This window comes from Periplaneta americana, chromosome 5 (genome assembly GCF_040183065.1).
Source record: "Periplaneta americana isolate PAMFEO1 chromosome 5, P.americana_PAMFEO1_priV1, whole genome shotgun sequence".
NCBI lineage: Eukaryota > Metazoa > Arthropoda > Insecta > Blattodea > Blattidae > Periplaneta > Periplaneta americana.
Window position 1 is genome coordinate 83,436,319 of NC_091121.1, and position 26,935 is coordinate 83,463,253.

At 34.6% G+C, this 26,935-nt stretch overlaps 1 protein-coding gene across 1 annotated transcript in view; it reads right to left on the reverse strand.

Moving 5' to 3' along the window:
* The window catches only part of LOC138699929 (protein espinas-like), a 534,949-nt gene that overhangs the window by 100,465 nt on the left and 407,549 nt on the right, over positions 1–26,935 (reverse strand). The window contains exon 3 of the mRNA XM_069826128.1: positions 826–1,068. Coding sequence (XP_069682229.1) covers positions 826–1,068 — 243 coding nt within the window. The remainder of the gene's footprint in view (positions 1–825; positions 1,069–26,935) is intronic.

A 26,935-nucleotide genomic window follows, 5' to 3' on the forward strand; every position in this document is an offset into this window, starting at 1 on the left:
TAAAAGTATATCAAGACCAACCATACACTAAATACCAGAAAGAACATAATTAGAGACGAACCATTTATTTAAGTAACACACAGACCATTCAGGACTGCACATTTTCTAAATGTTAAGACAAAAATACTCTTCTACACCGCAATTTACTACATATCAAAATGAAAATTTTTGGAGACTTTCCACTTACTAAATATCGAAGAACATTCTTGAATATCACCCATTTACTACATATCAAAAATCACATTCTCCGAGGCCCTCTATGAAAAGAACATTCTTCAAGATATTTTCATTATAAGATTAACGTTCTCCAAATCTGTCCATTCAATAAAAACATTCTCCAAGGCCAACCATTACTAAATTTATTAGAAGATTCTCCTAGAATACAAATTTACTAGCTACTAAAAGAACATAATTCGAGGTCCTTGATTTACCAACCAGTAACATTAGCCAAGAATACCAGTTTACTAAATATCATAAAGGACATACTTAAAAACTGCTCAGTTACTGAATATCAAAAACATTATTCGAAAAGAACAATTTAGCAGTACCTTTGAGCTTTTAATAATACGAGATACTTTGTTAGAAAACAAAAAGTTGGATCTACAATGATAGAGAAGAGTCGCAAGTTTATAATCACGGTTTCCTTATTTATATGAAAGAGATTGTTTTTGGTAGTAGAACAGATGACAGGAAAGGTAATTAAAATAGATCCACTTGGGCTAAATTGCTCAGGACAAATAGAACTTTTGTCTACTAGTAATCTTAATCCATTAAGAGGAAACTAATGCAAGCACTCACAGAAATGGCGTTTTCATTGTTACTCACCGCGTCGCAGGACATCGGCGCCGGCAGTTGGCGCACCGAGCCGCGTCCCAGCGCTTCGCGCTTCCTCTGCGCCGAGAAGAGCCGCAGCTCCTTGCGCTCCTCGTCGGAGAGGCTGTGGCAGTAGCGCACCTCGTTGTCGTGCGGCGGTAGCTGGTGCAGCAGTTGCCGCACCCGGTACCGCTCACCCACCGAGTTCACGTACGGCACCTTGTCCTCCGGTAGCGCCGAGAAGTACACGTGCACCTACGGCACACAAACACCTTGAGTTAACTGTTGCGGCACCTTAACAAGAGCTTTCGTTAAAAATCTCATTCTTTAAAATTAAAAGATAATTTCTTCGATAGAACCAGAGGGGAATGTAGGCCTATATGTTCCAATCAAAGAAAATGATCTCTGCAGCACCAGAAACCTTTAGACTACTGCAAGTCCCTCAAGAACCAGAGGAGAATGAATTTGCTCAAAGACAGTATTATTTCACACCAGAAAACGATCTCAGCAGCACCAGAAACCTCTAGACTACTAGAAGTCCCTTAAGAACCACAGCAGAATGAATTTGCTCAAAGCAATGGCACTATCATTTTACACCACAAAACGATCTCTGCAGCATCAGAAACCTATGGACTACTACAAGTCCCTCAAGAACCAGAGGAGAATGAATTTGCACGCAGTATCCGTAATTCAACAGACACACCACAAACTATTAATGTAAACTACTACTAGTTATAAACAGTTAAAACATCAGTTACTCACCAATATGTTAAGAAAGGAGGTGCTGAAACTGTCAGCCTTCTTGTCCCAAACATTTGTCGCATCTCGTTAAGAAGTGACGCATCACTCGTTGTAGTTCCTACTGAGAAATGGAGACTTTTCTCGGATGCTATTTTTCTTCCAGAGTATATGTATTATTTTTCTACGCCACGTCTTTTAGTATTCCCCAGAGATAAAAGTCAAGGGAATAAGAAAGATAACGCTTTCTTTCCAGCAGGATTCTGCAACAGCACATGTAGCCGATAATTACATAGACGTACTTAATACAGTATTCTAGGATAAGTTACAGTTGTCATTAGAAATGTCGCCCCCTACATCCTTCTTGTGACTTTTATCTCAAGGGAATCCTAAGAGATTAGTGCACAAAAATAATTCAGATATCCCGAAACTGAAAAATTGCATCTGGGAAAACATCTCCTCCATTTCTCAAGGATAATTGCAAGAATGGTGATTCATTTCTTAAACATATGTGGTAACCTATAATATATATATATATATATATATATATATATATATATATATAATGTTTGGAACAATAAAGATAGAGTTTCAGCATCTCTTTCTTAATCTTATATTTTAACTGCTTATATTTAGTAAAGTGTTATATTAACAGACTGTTGTGTGTCGAATTACCAATACTACGCTGTTTAACCAGAGCCTGCAAAAGACTCGGCCGACAGTCGGTTCGCTGCGTTGCGGTTTTTCCTACAAAAGGACAGCATTTTTTTAACATGAAACGTTTAGGTGGACACCTATGTGGGAAAAATGTCCGTTACCGTTTCTGTAATACTTTACGAGCATGTAACTCGAAAAATACAATTCCTCCTTAGCAGCCGTGGACTGATGCAACCAGAAACACATAATTATTGGAAGAATAAATTAAGTTTTAATACCATTGTGTATGTGTTATATTCAAGATATTAATAATGGCTTGAGCAGAGAATATTGCATTTATCATTTTGGACTGGTTACGATACTAAAAATTCGTTTTATGATTATGCTAAGATGCGGTGTGACCTACAATTATTTGAAATAACAGAATCACCAACTACCTAAACGTTCTACACAATTTTATAGGTATTCTACAAACCCCCCCCCCTTCTTTTTGCGAAATCAGAAATGCGTAGGACATGTTCCTGGTGCACAAGATGATAATAAAATAAACCACAGGGACAGTAATATTTACCATTAAACAATTTCTGTGGCATCAAAAGTATACAATACGTACATACGTTTTTGCATCACTAGAATATTTTCAGCAATAAAAGTCATAATTGATTTCATACCATGAAACAGTTTCTGTGATACCCGATGTATATTTGCGTGTTAATATATTTTGCTGATAACCTGGTAACATTAACAATTCAAGAAAACAGCGGACCATCTCGATTCGTGGACACCATTTAGGACATCCTACCTATTCCCTTAAATGTGTGAAATATTGCATAGGTGCTGTTGGGTAACCCCTGTCCATGCGGAAGTTAGTTGAATGCTGGCTGTTTCCCACCCCGTAAAAGGTATAAATTTCACCCTCTGCAGCACACCTTTTGGTATCAGCAGCGGTACCGAGCAGCGCGCAACAAGTGGCTGCCTATCCTGCCCCCGCCGCCTATAAACATTTACAATCCCCATAACCCCGCGTGACCTCTGCTCTCCGCTGCGATATGATGATAATGACGACGATGATAATGATGCGATCTAAACCAAGTGCGAAGAGGCAAATTGTGGAGTAGCGTACAATTTACAGCTCGGTGAAAGCAACTAAAAGGGAAAATCATGCAAGTTCACGAGTCCGACAAGTGGGGTAGGATTCCTATTGTAAGCAATCATACCAAAACGCTGGCGGGGTCATAAAGCATTTATGAATAACGTTAACAAAATAAAAATTTGTTTACATCTTTCGAATATAATTAGAAATTGAACGTATACTATATTTATTAATGTATACCTATACCGCCTATATTCGATCTACACTAAGAGGAAAACTGAAAAGATTTCGTAGAGCGGACATTAGACTTCGATTGCCATGGATATCCCTATGTCATATCCGATAAACCGACAATGTGAACTAGTCCAGTCCTACACAAAAATGGAGTTCGCATATACACATTACCTTTTCGTAAGAATGATTATTAGAGGAGAAAAATTCACTCCGGCTCCGGGAATCGAACCCGTGTCCTTGGTTCTACGTACTAAGTGCTCTAACCACTGCGTCGAAGTTCAATCCACAGAACCGGATCGAATCCCTCTCCTCTAGTGTTTTCCCTTTGTGGCCTGTCTCCAAGTTCGACATATATGTTGACATATTAAGTCAACTGCCATTATACAAAGAGCGTACTCAATTGAGTGACTTGGTGCCCGGGATTCCACAGTAATATGCACTGTTGGGCGAAGAATGTACTTAAAGATTAATTTTTGGTCCTTCAGAATATATCTGTTATGGTAACAATGAATTTATTAGAGGAGAAAAATTCGCTCCGTAGATTCTTCGCCCAACAGTACTTATTGTATAGCGGATACAAATTAAATTTTCTGCAGGGAAACAGAGATTTATCTCCCTCTCGTAGATTCTGTATGTTTTCTGATGTAATATGTTTGTATTGTGTTGTTTAAAATGCCGCACCTTGAGCTGTACTGCTATTTTGATTAGGAAGTTACTCTTAGAAATAGAAATCACAAGAATTAAATTTTGGGCTTGAGATGGCGACCATCCTTGACTGACCACATGATTATGAAATGCTATCATAATGTCGTTTATTTTTAAATTTAAAGAGTGCGCGTTTGCGTTTTCCTTTGAAGCATACCGTACGTTTTCACTTATCTTAATTGACAGAACAACAGAGTCAATATGACGTTAACATATCTTTCAGAATTCAAGACATTCTCGTATAATACCTACTACGCGCCCAAGTTAAATCTGCATCCGGAAAGAATGTGAATCACTGTTCCCTCTTCCTCTGGCCTTTGTGACCTATGAGTAAATACTGAGCTGATAAGGAAATGTTCACTGTTCGTGCCAGCGAGTTGTATGAGATATTGGTGAATACACGTCTATAGGAGGTGCTGAAAGTGTTGTACCCGTATAAATATTGTGAAAGTGTTAATAATATGCACCGTATTTCTTACACACATTATAATTATACATTACCTCATTCATTGCATTATCTCTTGCCTAACATGACCTCACCCACAGACGAAACAGTATGTCATATACTAACAACTAGAGCAATTAGGGCTACTAGCGCTCGTCTCTTGCATTCACGGGACGCAAATTTAACTTGGGGGTGTAATACCTCATTAATTTACACACATATTTTACGTCACTAATTTGTATGTCACAGTTTTAATTTATATTGTGTAATTAGGATATGTTCCCTATCATGCAAAATTTTTCACCACGTTCTTCACTATGCACATTTCACAAAAGTATCACACACAAAAATTTGGTTCCATCGTATCTTCTTGGCTTCTCACTGATAAGTGAAAATAATGCTTTTACAGCAATAGTAGGCCCGATTAAACTGGAAACTGGTAAAAACTTGGCTTTTCGGCGGCACTGGGAAGGATCCATGAAACTAAGCACTTCTGATCCACTGTACGCCCTGTATGCGATGATTGTTCGAAACTGACAGGTGATCCGAGTGGCATTCCTGAATCTGATGCTGACAGGTAGGCTATCCTGACGCAGCTCTACCAAAGACAGGTCCCACAGGAAAAGTACCTGAAAATCCCCAGGGCGCTAAAAGCATCGGAGACCCGCACTACCCCAAGATATCACCCAAGTTTATTTTAACAACTGCAGATGATAGATGAAATAAGAGGGAAAGGGAGTGTGTTGGTGGAATGAAAGAGGGAAACGGGAGTACTCCGAGAAAATCCCTCTAGAATGTCCGCTTTGTTCACCACAATTTCCGTCAAGATCAGACCGGAGATCGAACTCGCGCCGTCTGGATGGAAGACTAGAGCGCTATTACTGAGTCATAAACATGGCAAATGGTCATAATTCTGCGCAGTTTATATTTCAAGCCACAGTCTAGTATATACAGTCACGAAGCTCAATACATAGTAAATATGTATCCATAGATAGGCCTAGTTGCTAATCACTAGGATCGCTACTCTCACCTTATCACAGACAATGCGAAATAGTACCTGCACAGTCTATTGTTCCTAGCACCCTCATAAACTCAAGCTTCGTGACTGTATATACTAGACTGTGTTCTACGCTACGTCCACCCACAGAAAAAGGTACTCTGTGCAGAAGATATTGGTCGCAAAAATTCTGTTAATAACTCTTTTACACATAAAAATTTATATGCTACTAATATTGACACGTGTCCATGTTTTCTTCCTTTCGACTAAGTATTTTTTTTTTAAATAATGGATGGTACTTGACTACTATCGAATAAAAGTCTATTTTAAAATATTTATGGTATATAATTGCATCTTCGTATTCCCTGTTTTTCTACATTCATCGTCGATATTTTAAGAAAATTTATAAGGTGCTGTACATTTTCATAACTGAAAGGAACGCATGCAAAACCTACAATGTAAAAAACTGCTGAGCAAGAATTATCCCTAGCTTAAAATCTTTTTAGTTAAAGAAAATATTATAGCAGAGTGTATAATAACAAAGAAATATCGTCTTTCAGGCAGTCACTTTTTCTTTTTACGCTCTTTCTTTTGCTTTGCTATTGTCGTGGCAACTTAAAATTCCCATCCATATAAAATAAGACTCAATTAGTTTAAAGTGTAGGGCGTTTACATGCTGGGTTCCTAGACAGATGCTGGCAAAATGAGAAGTGTGTGCTATTTATCAAGCTAATAACACACAGGTGATCACACAGTGCACAGTTTCCAGGCAGTCACAATCTTTACTGCCCCTCTGTCCCCTGGAGTGAGGTCAGATATAAATAAAGCTTTCAGTTGTTTCTTTTACTCCGTAATTGCTAACAACATGTAAAATGTTTATGAACTTGAAGTCAATGTATTACTTTGCTTCGCGGCCCACGCGACGGACAATGGACTCTGGTAATTTATTTGAAAGGCAATCATCTAGCGTCTTATTGCCGTCCCTAGCGACGTCGAGATGAAAAATGTCTTTTAAATTCTCCTTAAGCAGAAGTCATAACAAACTATGCTTGATTTTACTTAATACACAGGACTATCTTATCTCAGGATGCAGATAGTTTTGAATTCGAAGGATTCAAATTATTAGGTAGCTCAAATAAAACCCAATCATTGCTAACAGAAAGAAATTAAACCTACTGTTTAATATCCGCCACAGTTGTTAACACGCTTCTCCCACTGTAACACCAGCTTATAGGTAACTAAATATGGACACTTCGCGTCGGTATCTTTGATGTAGCCGGACTGATTTCAATGACCTTCAAGCCAGCTAGAGCGTGAGATTCTGCTTTCTCCCTAGAGTTGGCGCTGACATCACACCAGCTAGCAGTCGACACAACGGAAATATAACACATATAATAATTAATACATCTAGGTACATTATGTACTCAAATAAAATAAATTGGATCCATAAAATAATAAATCCGTCATTAACTGTAATGTCTAAACTCTAGAGTTCCTTTATAATGAGAGTTGTGACGTTGACCCCAACAACAATTATAATATGTAATGATTTGATAGCACTGAAAATGGAAAAACAAAACTCTTATGAGAAGTAAAACCATATACCCATATTATATTATATACAAATATTAAACGAATTTGATACATAATTTTATAATTTATTATATTATTTTATAATATAATTTATTATATCTGAAGTATAAAAATTATTATTACAACTAGTTTGTCACTGAGAAATAAGGAAAAGCTGTTAACTTGAATTTATTTCAAGCAAAGCGTTACTGGATTATGCAATAAGGTAGGCGATGTTTGGATCCTGTGTCTCAACTCTATACTCAATTATTATCTTAGCGTATGCTCGATTACACTAAACTCTAGCGCTTGAAAGTGGACTAAACGCCGATGCACAGATAAACAAAACACAGGAAATTCCGCTCAGTGTCTTTTCTTTATAATCCCTATTCGCTGGTAACATAGGTGACACCGCTTCAAGTAATCCGTTTGACCCGGAAGTAAACGAATGTTTAACAGCATTGCGTCCAAATTTTTCTTCGAATCTCTAAAAATATGGAAATCGCATGGAGATAGGTCTGGGCTGTAAGGGGAATGTTGCAGTGTTTCTCAGTGAAACCTTTACAACTCCTCCCCTTATTAATCAGACTGTGTGAGCTCCAGCATTGCTGTGGGAGAAAAATTCTCTTCTTGCCAAAATATCTGGACGTTTATGTTTTATATTATGTCTAAGATGCCCAAGAGTGTCTGTACAGCGCTAGACATTGATCATTCGTCTACGCTCCAGATACTCCATCATAAAATCAAATCAAATTATGGTTTATTTAACGATGCTCGCAACTGCAGAGGTTATATCAGCGTCCCCGATGTGCCGGAATTTTGTCCAGCAGAAGTTCTTTTACATGCCAGTAAACCTACTGACAAGAGCCTGTCGCATTTAAACAAACTTAATGTCATCGAGTTGGGTCGGGATCGAACCCGCAACCTCGAGCACAGAAGGCCAGCGCTATACCGTCTGCGCTACATACATACATAGATACATACATACATACATACATACATACATACATACATACATACATACATACATACATACATACATACATACACACATACAAAGTTAATACACAAGGTTTTATTTCTCTCCAGGCTAGAAAGAGAAATTTGTTTCTCTCTTTTCCAACCACGTAACCACGATTACGAAAACACGATTCATTAACTTAATTCAAGCGTATATCCACATCCCTCGCGGCCTTTACGCTCACATTTTTCCAAACAGAACAGTTCTGTATTTGTCACAGGTCACAAAACAGCGGTGGCGCTACCATGAAATGGTTATTACTCTCCTATACTTCAAGTCTCAAGAGAAGTAGGGTTACCAAAAACTTCCCCCGGGTCACATTATTTCGTTCAGGTAGAAAAGAATGATTTGGAATAGGAGAAGGAGAAAGCCTCCCTGACTGCCACCCCTTGAAAACTGAGCCATCCCATCGTTTGAATTACAGGGGGAAAAATCGGCGTTCTTTATATTAACGAGCAAACTTTTAAAGTTTCGTTCGGAGGGTAATGAGAGGCGCTCAAAGCCGGGAGTAAGGTCAGATTGCCTTAAGAGGAGGGGAATGTTACGGTACAGAGTAATCGAAATTATATTACCAGAAAATTGACGAGTCTTCTCTGTTCATATTTTCACTTAACATAATAAGTATGTATTAGACATAACTACAGTACTTTATTTGATACCGGTGTTGATTTTAAGTTCGCAATATGTTCAAACTTTGAACATGGTTATAAATCTGGAAGGAATTTAAAGGAAACTCATGACCTATTTCAGAGAGAGAATAGATATGTCTTACAGCTTATTGAATATAAACAAGTTATTCAAAGCTGATGAATAGAACATATCGCACACCCAATAAAGTACTGTCGTAAGTCGAAAATCACATATTAGTTTCGAAAATTATTTCCTACGCTATTCTACTAATTGAAGGTATGAAATTCGAATACTGAAATAGTAAATTATCAACGGTTTGTTATCTATTTATTAAACTATTTTTACGGCAGTATTTTACTAGGAAATACCATATCTTTACAAATCACAATTTTTGAGCTACGACACTATTTTACTGGAAATGCGATATGTCGAAAATATTGCTGTAATTCCCGGAAAAAAAAACCTGGCTTATAAAGGCCTTGTTTAGAAGGAAATCGAAAAGATTAGGCCTATACATAGATATACACTCTAGTGTCGTGCATTTCATGCTCTATGTTCTGTTCAAGTTTGTCGAGCGTGACAAGAACCGAAGTCTGCTTTGAAGAAGCGGATCTGTCTCGCTCGCTCGGTCTTGCCCCTTGTATAATCTGTGTCCTTTAAGTTCGCTGGCCTCTCCTATACTCCTCTCCCAACTCTTCATGCGTTTAGCTGAGTAAGAATTTTAGAACAAATCTTGTGAAGTTTTATTTAGATCTAAGGACAGGTAATTTTTATTACAAAATTATTATTAAACTTCGACAAAAATATACGTACATATAGATATATCACATTAAGTTTTTAAAATACATGACAGTTGTTACTATACCAATTACAGAAAGAAAATAGCTATAATTACATTCTTCAGATAATTTTCAAATAAATCACAGTTTCTCGGTAACAATAATTGTTTGACCATACGGATGATGAAAGTATTACAGACACTATGTTAGATTCAAGTTAGTCGAGTTTGACAAAGTTCGACATTCGTCGATGTTCGCTCTGCAGAAGAAGGCCTGTCGTGTTTGTTCCACTTTGTTATAAACATATAGGCTGTCCTCTACTCCACTCCTTCATGTTTTAGCTTAGACCTTGCGATTTGTTTTTCATATAATATAAGACTAAGTTTGTAATGTTTTGGTTGCGTCTCTCATGTTCGAACGTTGAAGGACACGTCGGTGGCTAATTTGTATACATCTACTATTTCTTTTCTGTAGAGGATAGAGCATCAGCACGTACAGCTGAAAACCCGGGTTCAAATCTCGGTGTCGGAGAGAATTTTTCTCTGTTCCACTCATCCTTCATCATATGATGACGTAGAATTTCTGCACGGAAATATCATATGTACTTCGGTACATCGTAATAATATAATTATAATATATTATTTAATTTGATTAAAAGATAATTCATTCAATTCTCGGGGGCCTTCAGAAAAAGTTTACGGAACCATACCGGCCCGCTGCCGGTGCTGTGTGAAAATCTGATGCAGACGATGATGATAATGAGCTCTGTTCAAAATATATTATGGTGCTGATATAGGGAATAATGAACCGAACTAATAAACATGTAAATTGTCAGAAATAATTATGCTAATGATGGTCACGTTTACCATGCCAATGAACTTGATTTCAATTTCATCATTATAAATTCGAATTTTGGAAATTGTAATTTGATCAATTAATTAATAACTTTATTGTCGTAATAAAAAAGTTGAAATTCTGTCGCTAATAAAATGTGACCATTAACGCATAGACGTATACATAGAAAACCGAATTACTAGGAATAAAGCTTCCCGGGCCCATTCAGTTGAATACATGTAATACAGATACTATATAGAATCAAATCCATTATAGGGTTGAAAATCAGTCATCAAATCGCCGAACTCGCAGTTAAATAAAGAACCTGGTAATATATGAATGGTGGAAACGTTAGTAATATGTATTACGCTAAATGTTTACAAAATGTCTTCAAGGATTAAAAATTCCAATAAAATATAATATGAGTGATGCAGTAATTAAATAATGACAGTGAAAGCAAGAGAAATGAATGGAGAGAGCGAAAGAGAGAGAGAGGGGGGGGAAGAAGAAGAGAGAGAAATAAAGGAATTAATAAAAAAAGAACGAATAATAGAACGAAGAGTATGAAGCAATAATAGTGTGGGTGAAGGATCGTATTAATTAAAGAGAGATGAGTGAAGGAATAAATTAATTAAAGAGGGAATCAGTGAACAAATGAAAGAGGGAGTGTTAATGGAAGAGAAAATGAGTGAAAAATGAATGACGGAGAGATATCAGAAGAGAGAATGAGTTACAAATGGATGACGGAAAGTTGATGGAAGAGAGAATGAGAGAAAAAATAAATGACGAAGGGTTAATGGAAGAGATATGAATGAGGAATGAATGACGGAGAGATAATGGAAGAAGAAATGAGTGAACAAATGAATGACGGAGCGTTTATGGAAGAGAGAATGAGTGAACGAAACCATGAATATGTGACACTATTAAAATGAAACCACAGAAATATGCCCAACCGCTACTATTAAAATATGACCGTGGAAATGTTTCGCGATGCTACTAAAAAAAAACCATAGAAATTTGCGATATTATGAAAAAAAAAAGGGATATATGCGGTGCTATTAAAATAAAACCATGGAAATGTTTTGCGATACTATTCGAATAAAAACATGTAATGTGCGACATAACTATAATAAAACCATGGAAATGTCCGATACTATTAAAATAAAACCATGGGAATGTGCGGCACTATTGAAATAAAACCACTGAAATGTGGGAAACGAATATAATAAAATCATAGCCATGTGTGGCACTATTAAAATGAAACCCTTGAAATGTGGGATACTATTATAATAAAATCATAGCAATGTGCGGTACTATTAAAACAAAACAATGGAAATGTACGATACTATTGTAATAAAACCATGGAAATGTGCGATACTATTAAAATGAAATTATGCAAATGTGCAATAATATTAAAATGAAACTATGGAAATGTGCGATACTATTAAAATGAAACCATGGAAATGTGCAATACCATTAAAATTAAACCATGGAAATGTGCGACACTATGAAATGTGCGATACTATTAAAATGAAACCATGGAAATGTGCAATAGTATTAATATGAAACCATGGAAATGTGCGACACTATTAAAATAAAACCATGGAAATGTGGGATAATATTAAAACGAAACCATGGAAATGTGCGATACTATTAAAATGAAACCATGCAAATTTGCAATACTATTAAAATGAAACCATGGAAATGTGCGTCACTATTAAAATAAATTCCATGGAAATGTGCAATACTATTAAAATTAAACCATGGAAATGTGCAATACTATTGAAATAAAACCATGGAAATGTGCTATATCATTTTAAAAAAACCGTGCAAATGTGCGATACTATTAAATTAAAACCATGGAAATGTGAGATAATATTAAAATGAAACCATGAGATTGTGCAATACTATTAGAATGAAACCATGGAAATATGTGACACTACTAAAATAATACCATGGAAATGTGCAATGCTATTAAAATGAAACCAGGGAAATATGTGACACTATTAAAATAAAACCATGGAAATGTGCAATACTATTAAAATGAAACCAAGGAAATGTGCTACAATATTAAAATAAAACCATGGAAATGTGCGATACTATTAAAATGAAGCCTTGGAAATGTGCAATACTATTAAAACGAAACCATGGAAATGTGCGATATTATTAAAATGAAACCACGGAAATGTGCGAAAATACTAAAATAAAACCATGGAAATGTACAATACTATTAAAATGAAACCATGGACATGTGCAGTACTATTGAAATAAAACCATGGTAAAGTGCGACACTATTTTAAAAAACCATGGAAATGTGCGTCACTATTAAAATGAAAACATGAAAATGTGCAATACTATTAAAATGAAACCATGGAAATGTGCGACACTACTAAAATAAAACCATGGAAATGTGCGATGATATTAAAATGAAACCATGGAAATGTGCAATACCATTAAAATGAAACCAAGGAAATGTGCTACACTATTAAAATAAAACCATGGAAATGTGCGATACTATTAAAATGAAACCATGGAAATGTGCGACGCTATTAAAATAAAACGATTGAAATGTGGGACACTATTATAATAAAATCATAGCAATGTGCAATACTATTAAAATGAAACCATGGAAATGTGCGACACTATTAAAATGAAACTATGGCAATGTGCTACACTATTAAAATAAAACCATGGAAATGTGCGATACTATTAAAATAAAACCATGCAAATGTGCGATAATATTAAAATGAAACTATGGAAATGTGCGATACTATTAAAATGAAACCATGGAAATGTGCAATACTATTAAAAGTAAACCATGGAAATGTGCGACACTATGAAATGTGCGATACTATTAAAATGAAACCATGCAAATTTGCAATACTATTAAAATGAAGCCATGGAAATGTGCGTCACTATTAAAATAAAACCTTGGAAATGTGCAATTCTATTAAAATTAAACCATGGAAATGTGCAATACTATTGAAATAAAACCATGGAAATGTGCGATATCATTTAAAAAAAAACCGTGCAAATGTGCGATACTATTAAATTAAAACCATGGAAATGTGCGATAATATTAAAATGAAACCATGAGATTGTGCAATACTATTAGGATGAAACCATGGAAATATGTGACACTATTAAAATAATACCATGGAAATGTGCAATGCTATTAAAATGAAACCAGGGAAATATGTGACACTATTAAAATAAAACCATGGAAATGTGCAATACTATTAAAATGTAACCAAGGAAATGTGCTACAATATTAAAATAAAACCATGGAAATGTGCGATACTATTAAAATGAAGCCATGGAAATGTGCAATACTATTAAAACGAAACCATGGAAATGTGCGATATTATTAAAATGAAACCACGGAAATGTGCGAAAATACTAAAATAAAACCATGGAAATGTACAATACTATTAAAATGAAACCATGGACATGTGTAGTACTATTGAAATAAAACCATGGTAAAGTGCGACACTATTTTAAAAAACCTTGAAAATGTGCGTCACTATTAAAATGAAAACATGAAAATGTGCAATACTATTAAAATGAAACCATGGAAATGTGCGACATTACTAAAATAAAACCATGGAAATGTGCGATGTTATTAAAATGAAACCATGGAAATGTGCAATACCATTAAAATGAAACCAAGGAAATGTGCTACACTATTAAAATAAAACCATGGAAATATGCGATACTGTTAAAATGAAACCATGGAAATGTGCGACGCTATTAAAATAAAACCATTGAAATGTGGGACACTATTATAATAAAATCATAGCAATGTGCAATACTATTAAAATGAAACCATGGAAATGTGCGATACTATTAAAATGAAACTATGGCAATGTGCTACACTATTAAAATAAAACCATGGAAATGTGCGATACTATTAAAATGAAACCATGCAAATGTGCAATAATATTAAAATGAAACCATGTGCGATACTATTAAAATGAAACCATGGAAATGTGCAATAGTATTAATATGAAACCATGGAAATGTGCGACACTATTAAAATAAAACCATGGATATGTGGGATAATATTAAAACGAATCCATGGAAATGTGCGATACTATTAAAATGAAACCATGCAAATTTGCAATACTATTAAAATGAAACCATTGAAATGTGCGTCACTATTAAAATAAAACCGTGGAAATGTGCAATACTATTAAAATTAAACCATGGAAATGTGCAATACTATTGAAATAAAACCATGGAAATGTGAGATATCATTTAAAAAACCGTGCAAATGTGCGATACTATTAAATTAAAACAATGGAAATGTGCGATAATATTAAAATGAAACCATGAGAATGTGCAATACTATTAGAATGAAAACATGGAAATATGTGACACTACTAAAATAAAACCATGGAAATGTGCAATACTAATAAAATGAAACCAAGGAAATGTGCGATTCTATTAAAATAAAACCATGGAAATATGCAATACTATTAAAATGAAACCATGGATATGTGCAATACTATTAAAATCAAACCACGGTAATGTGCGACAATATTAAAATAAAACCATGGAAATGTACAATACTATTAAAATGAAACCATGGAAATGTGCAATACTGTTGAAATAAAACCATGGTAATGTGCGATACTATTTTAAAAAACCATGGGAATGTGGAATACTCTTAAAATGAAAACATGAAAATGTGCAATACTATTAAAATGAAACCATGGAAATGTGCGACACTACTAAAATAAAATCATGGAAATGTGCGAAAATATTAAAATGAAACCATGGAAATGTGCAATACTATTAAAATTAAATTATATAATTATGTGACACTACTAAAATAAAACCATGGAAATGTGCAATACTATTAAAATGAAACCAATGAAATGTGCTACACTATTAAAATAAAACCATGGAAATGTGCGATACTATTGAAATGAAGCCTTGGAAATGTGCAATACTATTAAAATTAAACCATGGAAATGTGCGACACTATCAAAATAAAACCATGTAAATGTGCGACACTATTAAAATGAAACCATGGAAATGTGAGATACTATTAAAATGAAACCATGGAAATATGCAATACTATTCAAACGAAACCATGGAAATGTGCGATACTATTAAAATGAAACCTTGGAAATGTGCAATACTATTAAAATTAAACCATGGAAATGTCCGACACTATCAAAATAAAACTATGGAAATGTGCGACACTATTAAAATGAAACCATGGAAATGTGTGATACTATTAAAATGAAACCATGGAAATATGCAATACTATTAAAACCAAAGCATGGAAATGTGCGATACTATTAAAATGAAACCATGGAAATTTGCGATACTATTAAAATAAAACCATGGAATTGTGCGACACTATTAAAATATAACCATGGAAATGTGCAATATAATTAAAATCAAACCATGGAAATGTGCCATACTATTAATATGAAACCATGGAAATGTGCGATACTATTAAAATGAAACCATGAAAATGTGCGATATTATTAAAATGAAACCATGGAAATGTGCAATACTATTAAAATGAAACCACGGAAATGTGCGACACTATTAAAATAAAACCATGGAAATGTACAATACTATTAAAATGAAACCATGGAAATATGCAATACTATTAAAATAAAACCATGGTAATGTACGATACTATTTTTAAAAACCATGGAAATGTGCGATACTATTGTTATGAAACCATGAAAATGTGCAATACTATTAAAGTGAAAGCATGGAAATGTGCGATGCTATTAAAATGAAACCATGGAAATGTGCAATACTATTAAAATAAAACAATGCAAATGTTCGATACTATTAAAAAAATCATGGAAACAAGGAAACAAGGAGAGTTGCGATACTATTAAAAGAAAACAATGGAAATAGCGAATGAATGACTCTGGGTAAATGGGAGAAAGATTTAATGAACAAATGAATGATGGAAAGTTAATGGAAGAGAGAGTGCTTGAACAAATGAATAACGCAGAGTGAACTGAAGAGACAATTAGTGAACGAATGGATGACTCAGGGTAAATGGAAGAGAGAATTAGTGAACAAATGAATGTCGGAGGGTTATTGGAAGATAGAATGCTTGAACAAATGAATGACGGAGAGTTAACTGAGGAGACAATGAGTGCACGAATGGACTCAGGGTAAATGGAAGAGAGAATTAGTAAACAAATGAAGTCGGAGAGTTATTGGAAGAGAGAATGCTTGAACAAATGAATGACGGAGAGTTAACTGAAGAGACACTGAGTGGACGAATGAACTCAGGGTAAATGGAAGAGAGAATTAGTAAACAAATGGAAGATGGAGAGTTAATGGAAGAGAGAATGAGCGAACAGATGAACGGCGGACAGTGAATTGAAGAGAGAATGAGTGACCAAATGAATAACGGAGGAGGAATGGAAGTGACAATGAGTGAACGAACAAATAATATGGAGTGAGTCGAAAAGAGAATGAATAATGCAATAAAACGAGAAGAAATAAAAAGTAGGCTAATTCACGTATGAAAGGAAGAAAAAGAAGAAAATTAATAAGGAACAAAGAAACATGAATGAGAGAATCAAATAATGAAACAGGGAATAACAGAATGAATCTGTCAATTTCATTGAAGGAATGAAATTGAAAGACATAAGTCTTTAAAGTTCTTGGGAAGAGATACGGAACCAATGATATGTATGTGATGGGGTATATATAAGTTCCAAGACCACTTGCCATCACCCAAAATAAAAGTCACCAACACACGAGATTATTATTTTTGAATTTTGCTGTAGAGGGTACTATAATACACAAAGAAATAGTTTATCTACCATTAAATAAATAGGCCTAATCATAAGACTCAGCTCATAAGACTCTTGAATTTGATTAAATAAATTTATAGCCTATGTGTATGAATTAATCAACTTATATTATATTTGTATTCTATAATTTTGAAATATATATTAGTCCTACTTTTCACGTGCGATATTATTCTTCTGTAGTGTTAGTATTATATTATATAATTCCATTGCCGCTGTAATTATATTTTAGTTCCTATTTTATTTTACTTATTTATTTATATTATTATTTTTTATTTTAATATTATATCTGAACTGCGACCGAGCACGAGCGCTGCTCATTCCGTCTCAAATTTTGTTAATACTACTGTATCTTCTTTTTATATTGCTTGTATTATTTTATTTGTATTTCTCTTTGTATGTTTTGTAATTATATTTCTTTATTCTGTATATTTGAAATAAATAAAATTGAAATAAAAAAATTGAAATTGTATGTTCCTCGTTCGATTTCCAGCAGGACCGTCTGTCAAAGTCAGGTATCAGCATTCGAACTTCTGACTTCTCGGAATATTTTGATTTACTGAAATCTTGAATAAGGATAGTATTGTTTTCCAAGTTAGGGGAACGTCCCCCAGACACGGACAGCTCCCAGCATCGGACAAACGTAGTTCTTACTACTGTATGCTCGGTAGATGGCAGATGGCATTCACTGATTCACTACATTCGACAGATCTTGATACGCGTTAAACCATTATAGTATTATATGAGTGTTTTACTGCGAAGTGTATGTTTTCCAAGTGTTGTGTCTTATTTTCTATACCCTCTACTATCTCTTGAGGTGAACGTAGCATTTTTTGTATATAGTTCTTGAATTGTATATCGAAAGGGCTACGCACTATATAATTGGTTTTGATTTGCGAGTTATTATAATGAGGAAGCCAGAAGCTTTAATTTAGAGCGCAAGTTACTCAGTATCGGACAGTCTATGTTCATCCAGTACCGGACAAGAGAATATCATTAAGGATACGATTTTATGGCCTCTTTCTTATTTCTAGGCCTTTCTTCTAATATGGAAACGAATAAGAGAGAGAAGTGGGAAGGGAAGGATATGAAATGTGCATTGCAGATAGTGATGAAGAGAGAATGACCATCAGAGGGGCAGCTGCTCATTTCTCTGTTCCTGTCTCTTAGGGGACAGTTAAGGAACTAAAATCAGAGAATTGAATTATTATGCTGCCTAAAATGGGAAGATTTGATGTGACATTTTCTGAAGAACTAGAGTAAGATTATTCAATAGACTTAAATAATCATTTGGGAGCATGTACCGAATCATAACACTGGTCTTTTGTTTGTGACCATTGTTAGTAAATCAATATAATTGTCCCACATACATCAATGTCTTCAAACAATGTGGCAAAGGATTGTTTAATGAGAAGTTGTATTGTGTGTACATTCAACAACATTCTGTTGTTCTTTTTTGTTTATAAATATAAAAAATGTTCACTTAAGGTTGAAAATACCGCCATGCTAATGATTCCTTATTTTTACTTGGTTATAATTAGAGACCGGATTTTAAAGGGAATCCCTTTTTTATTTTAACACGAAAAATGAAATAATTACGATATTCAAAACTATCTTCCACCGACCAAATTATGTGGTTCTGACTTCCCTTTCTTAGCCCATATTCCCTTTTCTTTCCTTAAAAAAAAACATCTCTTCTTTTGACCCTTTTTTGACAGAATATCTCAAACATTTAGATGATTTTCCTATATATTTTTTTTCCGATAGGCCTATAACTTCCTGAGCAAGCGAAAATAAATATCGTTCTTCTAATTCCAGACAAAGAAAATCTAATAAAGCGTGCTGATTTAGAGTTCAGAATAAAAATAAAATTTTCACCTCTGGTTTCAGTTGATGTTGAGCGGTCATTTTCTGTTTATAAAGACATTCTGCATTCAAAGAGGCAGAATCATATTGAAACTTATTGAAATGTTGAATGTGGTCAAATACAACACTTTTCTTATGTTGTGAAGCGATAAATATAAGCTTGTGTGCGCTATGTGTAGGCTATCCATGAATGTGCTGAAGTGTGTTTTCAATTACACTGGGGACCACCCCTCCTCCCGCACTAGCAGGTACAGTACCATTCATCTGCAAAACATTTTCTGAACGGAAGTTATTGTATTGTGAGACCGCAGCTGGATCAGTGAAAGTAAGTGTCAATGTTTTCAGTTTGTAGTGCAACGAACAATTCTGCTGTGTGTGGACTCTTCTGCAGTGACATCATTGAAGCCTCTAGTTGTTCTGTCCCGGTGTAAAATAGCACTCTTTTGAGGGAGTAATATAGTCCTTTTTGAAGTTCTTTTTTAACTATATCAAATACAACACTTTCCCTATGTTGTGAAGAGATAAATGTAAGATTGTGTGTGCCATGTGTATTCATGATTGTGCTTAAGTGTGTTTTGGAGAATAATATAGGCCTAGTCAATTTTTTTTTTTTTTTTTTTTTTTTTGCTTTAACTTTCCCTTTCTTGTCCTTTATGGATGAAAAATTTTCCCTTTAAAATCCGGTCTCTAGTTATAGGCCTAATGCTTCAAATCCGATACTGGTATCCATTTTTTGCTTACTGTAGTATCAAAGATTCTTCAACTTTAATTTCTTATGTAATTTGTCTTAAATTTACATTGATCACACAGTTCATAGAGATTGTGAGAGTAAAAGTAAATTAATCATTTTGTAGTAGCCTACTTTTATTGCAGAGTTACTTAACTCTTCCACAATTCTTCAAAAGGCTCAAGTGTCCGGTACTGCGAGACCTTCCCCAATATCTACATAATTTATGTAACATACATCGTCAGAATGTTGATGAAACACTGCAATTAGAGGACCTTCAAATACTTGTACACAGAAGACAAGATCACGTTTTCGTACGAAGGACAAATGAGAAACAAATTGGAGAACAGGACAGTGAGTTTATATGGTGAAGTCAATTTACATTCGAAAGAAAAATATGCTGACGCAATGAAACCATAAAATTTAAATTCTTCACATGTCGCAAGAGCAGTGAAAGCAAATTTTACAACACTATTATATAAATGCTGCATTCGAGACGAAAACGTTTCGAAAGGAATGTTGATAAATGAGACAGAGTAATAAAATAGTTATTTTAAAAAATGAGCCTGGTTATACGGCGTGTTTAAGATGTGCAGCAAAATAGGTGCTTATAATGAAAGGTAATACTTCTTTCAGTAACTGGATAGTTTCGATAGAGGTATTAGTAACAGTCAAAGAGTAACTTTAAATGAACGGATGCCTGTCTGTTGCCCGTTACTAAAGTGATATTCCGAGCTGGTGTAGGTGGAGGCCTGGAGATGTATCGATCCTGTAATACGAGAGTTTCATCGTGAGTGTATATTACGTCGATAAAGTCCACATACGTAGTCAATTTAACATTTATCGAAGAGAGTACAAGAAAAATAAGAGGAAGAAAAAGAAGGAAAAGGTAAACTGTAGAAATACAGTGTGATGACTGTTATATTAACTTAGAAGTTGGACTTCAGAATCCATGTAGAATTACATGATTTCGTTCCAGTTTTACTGAACTACGTAATTGGAATTTCTTCCCCAACACTCATTTTAAACGACAGACGTTATTTACAGGTCATATTGTATGTAATAATAATAATAATAATAATAATAATAATAATAATAATAATAATAGTAGTAGTAGTAGTAGTAGTAGTAGTAGTAGTAGTAGTAGTAATAATAATAATAATAATAATAATAATAATAATAATAATAATAATATTTGAGATTAGCAAATGAAGCCGATAAACTCAGATATATCTCGCCTGATAGTCGTTTGCGTATCACAAATCGTAAACGATCACTTGGGGAATAAATTTATAGCATCATCTATTTATTTATTCTATTGCTAGTAAGTGTGAAATGAATACAAATTAATACAATGTAAGATAAACTAGCCCACTCCTGAATAAGTAAGGCTCGTGCTCAGGAAGGGATTCCAATACAGACAAAAATAAAATTAAAATTGAGGGTGAATACAGATTAAAAAGTGTTTAATATGTTTAAAAATAACTATAAATCCAATACAATTTTTTAAATTTTTTTTATTAATTTGGAGAGGATTCGTGGTTAAAATTATATTAAAATAAAATTTGTTTGATAATCTGGGACCTTGACTCATGCTTTGATAAAAAGCTGCATTGGTTTTACATTTTGGTTCAGACAAACGCAGAGAATTCATATTTTTAGTTCTATATTTATGTATATACCTTTCAAAGTTATTCAGATTTTTGTGAAAATATTTTAATAAAATAAAATAATAAATTTGTTTAATGTCGAAAACTTTGAAATGTTTAAACAACAATTCAGTTGAGTAATCTTTCTGCTTTTTAAAACAAATTTGTAATACTTTTTTCTGTAGCAAAATTAACGGATGAAGGTTGGATTTATAAGTTCCACTCCAAGCTATAATACCATACATAAATATAGATTGAAATAATGCTAAATAAATTATACGCAAACAGTTAATTGACAAAATATTTCTTAGAACAACAAAGTAATATAATATTTTACGTAATTTATTACTATAATGAATATGATTATTTAATATTCAATGACTATCAATAATTATATCTAAGTATTTAACCTCCTTAACTTCATTAATAACTGAACAATTGCAATTTATATTGGAACAGTCAAAATTATGCATTTTAATTTTTAGTGTAGATGAAATTGGTTTATTACCTTTATTATTTAAAGAAAATGGGATAGCTCTTGTTTTATCTTTATTAATTACAAGTGAATTTAAATCGAATTTTTTTTATTAATTTTAAGCCGTAATTTGCATTATAGTAAGCATCAGTCCAAGTTTTTCCACTAAAAAGTGAAACAGTATCATCCGTATACGAATATAAATCACCATATTCTTTAAGGTCTATCATTAAAAGATCATTAATATATATTAAAAATAAAATCGGTCCAAGGACTGTTCCTTGCGGAATTCGACGCTATTTTATAGCCTGACTCAACAGGCATGGAAGCAATGATCTTAATTGACACGCGCAAGTATGTTTAACGGTACAATAAATACAGGTGCAATTCGGAAATATATTGATTGCACCTTGTATTACAGATAGTGAAATGAGGGGAGGAGAACAGTGTTGGTGGAATTGAAAAGGATACGGGAGTACCCAGAGAAAAACCTCTGCAATGTCTGCTTTGTCTAAATCAAATTTAACCCCATTCTGGCCGGGGATCGAACCTAGCCCATCTGGATGGAAGAACCAGCGCGACGCTTCAGCAACACACATACCTACAAGCTAGGGAACACTTACCAGATGCCTATGAGGAGATAAACACCCTCTCCTTCCTAGAAAATCAAACCCCGAGAAGTATTATTACCCTGTAGACCTACTTATCCATAATGCAGGATCTGTATTTATTTTCATTTCGATCTTATAAAAATTTATAAATACTTTTGCTGAAAATAGCAAAGAAATTATCAAAAAGCCAACGAGAGCTACACAATAAGGTATGTTTAATGACTGAAAGAAAGAAAGAAAGAAAGAAAGAAAGAAAGAAAGAAAGAAAGAAAGAAAGAAAGAAAGAAAGAAAGAAAGAAAGAAAAAATGGATACACGAAGTGTTTGAAAAGCAGAGAAAACTTTATTTATTAAAACTCATTTTTATTTCACGGATGAATTTAAGATTTTTATAGCAAGTGAATTACTACAATTGAAGAGGCATATGCGCAATAACATAAACATTTAGACAGGAACTGGGGTTGTTTTTGGAAGAAAACAATGATAGAGGTCTCAAACATAATCTTATGTAGGTATGTAGAAATCATAAAAATGTCCAAATGGACTGGGCGAGTTTTGGGATCACACTCTTCAATTATTGACCACCCTATCCCATTATATCCTGGATTTGTTGTCTCACAAGTGGTGTCCTACTGGTATCACTTGTGAGGTTCAGACCTATTTTCGGACAGTTGACTAAACAACAACTCTTCAATTAATGGCTTGAAAGTGCTGTAAACAAGAAATGCATTAACGCAATGTACATTGCTGCTGGCCTCAATGATGCAACATAAAACACACTTCCAGTTTCATAGGCAATTCATTATAGTATTACATAATGAAACTGAAGTGCATAAACATCAACGGTTATTTATCTTGCGATGGAATGCATTTACTGGACTGGAAGAATTTTAAATCAGTTGCGGTATGCAATGCACTGACTCAGAAGCTATTTAACAATACTGAATAAGTAGCTTACATGTTGTAATGAGAAAGTTAAAATTAACAAAGATTACGTACAATCTATGTACATTTTCTTTCATTCAAATATTTACATGTTATTTATTTTTATAATTAATTTTCAACACTAATTATTCTTCGGAATGAATCACATTGGTATCTCATTTCACAGAACGTTGGTTTACTCGTATATCGACCACGGACCTGACGGTGGAGTTTTATCTGTTGTAGACAAAGCCAAGATTATGAGCTTTTGGGGGCTCTCCCGTCTTCCTCTCGTTTGTCCATCAACACTCTCCACAATTCCCCTTTCATTATCATCTCCGTTCAGATAAATATGACATCTCCTGTTTTTGTGTGACGTTAGAACCGACGTAGACAGCAGTAGATGTTCCTAGCGGTTTGTTCAAAGACTGGTAGATGGCAGTGGTGGTGAGTTCTAGATGACTTATAGTTCTGTATAAAAGGCACCGAAGCCCCCACAGATTCCTGCTGATAAGATGGCTGGAGAGGAATGAATATTGTTGCGGATGGTGCTATCTTTTCTATTTAGCTTTTATAGTATTGGTGTTAAATTATGTGAACTTGTTTCACTACTAATCTAAGATCATAGAAGTACATGTGATAACACCTCGAAGTATAATGGAAAATATTGTTCATAGCGAGTTAGTTTGCAATACATTGATTGTCAGATATTAGTTTCCTTCGTAAAGAGTGTAACCAAAAATTAATCCTGCAGGAACACAAGTAAAAGAAGAAGAAAACGCGTGAAGAAAACTGATTAAAAAGTGAAGAGAAATGTTTACTGAACTTCTCTTAATACAAATCAGTTAGGCCTATAGAGATAAGAAGATAATATGTTACCACCAAACAAATGGAAGATGTTTGAAAAGAATTACTGCAGTCTGTAATTCCACGAATACAACTTGAAGGGATTTGAATGGTATGAAGTTGTATTGCGAAGTAAAAAAGAAATAAAAAATTTGGAAATAAAAAAACTACCCGAAAATGTTGACAGAGTCTTCTACAAGCTACAAAGTTCTTGGAAGCCGTGAACCTACGACATGGGACCCAAACTGTACTTCCCTTCCAAAGAAAGCATTTCTAAGAATTTATGTGTATTACCGTTAAGAATCCATCACCTTTGGCATAGTTTCAACACGCGAACGTCAGGTCCAAATACAAATAACCACTGGATTAGATGTAGGTAATTAAATTGTTAAGTGAGGTGAAAGCAATAATGTTTTCGTATAGTATGTTTAATTTAACCTGCGGTGACTGAGTTGCCAGACCTTCAGTCTGTCACGCAGACGGACCGCATTCGAGTCCCGGTCAGGCTTGAGATTTTTCACTGTGGCGGACAAGGTCGCAGTTGGGGGTTTTTCTCGGCTTCATTTCCCCATATTAAGCATCATTAAGTCAACAATGTTTCATTTCGTCATCATTCCATGGAATTTCCCGAACGCCGACTGGCGACGAGTGAGATTGCCTGCTCGAAATCTGGGTAAGCAGCGAACCTTAGTGTAGTCAGCTAGTGTGGGTTTGGGAATGCGCCTAGCTTGTGCAAAGATCGCAGTGATGGGTCGTAGTGTCTCCCTCCCTAAATTCCATTCCATTCCATTCCTTACTTATTTACTTACTTATGGCTTTTAAGGAACCCGGAAGTTCATTGCCGCCCTCACATAAGCCCGTCATCGGTCCCTATCCTGTGCAAGATTAATCCAGTCTCTATTATCATATCCCACCTCCCTCAAATCCATTTTAATATTACCCTCCCATCTACGTCTCGGCCTCCCCAAAGGTCTTATTCCCTCCGGTCTCCCAACTAACACTCTATATGCATTTCTGGATTCGGCCATACGTGCTACATGCCCTGCCCATTTCAAACGTCTGGATTTGATGTTCCTAATTATGTCAGGTAAAGAATACAGTGCGTGCAGTTAGTTCTACGTTGTGTAACTTTCTCCATTCTCCTGTAACTCCTTCCCTCTTAACCCCAAACCTTATTCTCAAACATCCTTAATCTCTGTTCCTCTCTCAAAGTGAGAGTCCAAGTTTCACAACCATATAGAACAACCGGTAATATAACTGTTTTATAAATTCTAACTTTCAGATTTTTTGACAACAGACTAGATGACAAAAGCTCCTCAACCGAATAATAACAGGCATTTCCCATATTTATTCTGCGTTTAATTTCCTCCCGAGTATCATTTATATTTGTTACTGTTGCTCCAAGATATTTGAATTTTTCCACCTCTTCGAAGAACAAATCTCCAATTTTTATATTTCCATTTCGTACAATATTCTGATCACGAGACATAATCATATACTTTGTCTTTTCGGGATTTACTTCCAAACCTATCGCTTTACTTGCTTCAAGTAGAATTTCCGCGTTTTCCCTAATCGTTTGTGTATTTTCTCCTAACATATTCACGTCATCCGCATAGACAAGAAGCTGATGTAACCTGTTCAATTCCAAACTCTCTCTGTTATCCTGAACTTTCCTAATGGCATATTCTAGAACGAAGTTAAAAAGCAAAGGTGATAGTGCATCTCCTTGCTTTCATTCCTAACAATGTAAATTTCTAGCTATATGTGTGAAGTCTTAACATTTCTCTTATCTTAACTCCCCAGATACTGTTGACAACCGGTATCGTCAATTTAATACTGTATAACCTTCTGAGTCCTGAGCATTTATTGTTTATAATATAATTCTATACTTAAAAAAGTCACTGACATGAAAAATATTGAAAAATTCTGCAGGTTACAGCTAGGCCACAAATGCAGGTATATTATACTATACTTCGGGTCTGTGCACATACATTTAGTATATCATAATCATGTATGAAGTGTAGTATAGTATACTTTCGGGACTCAGGAGGCTATAGGAAAATATAGATAACTGGTAATACATGAAAGTTAAAAATTATGTTTCGTAACTGTTTTAGCACTAGTATATCGTAAATCTATGCCATGTGACACCCAGGGAACCAATGTTTTATACGCGGTCTGTACGCGGATTGCGGACCGGTTGCTGAACACCAAACTGGTTTTTGTCGCGCTGTATTTCGCACGTGTCGAAATGCTGCGGCGCTATCCTTCATCTTGATCCTTCAATTGCAGCAATTTGAGTGAGAGATATGAGTAGAACACCGCCTCATCGCCTTCTTGATCGCGACTTATCATTAGGAGACTCACCAATTATTGGCGAGAAAGTATTTAAGCCTCATCATTTAGACTGTTTATAGTGCTGTAACTGACGTTGGCAATGACAGGAACAGATTTTAAGTAATATAAGAGTAACACAAAATTACAGATTATCACCCACTCTATTTAATACTACGTTGT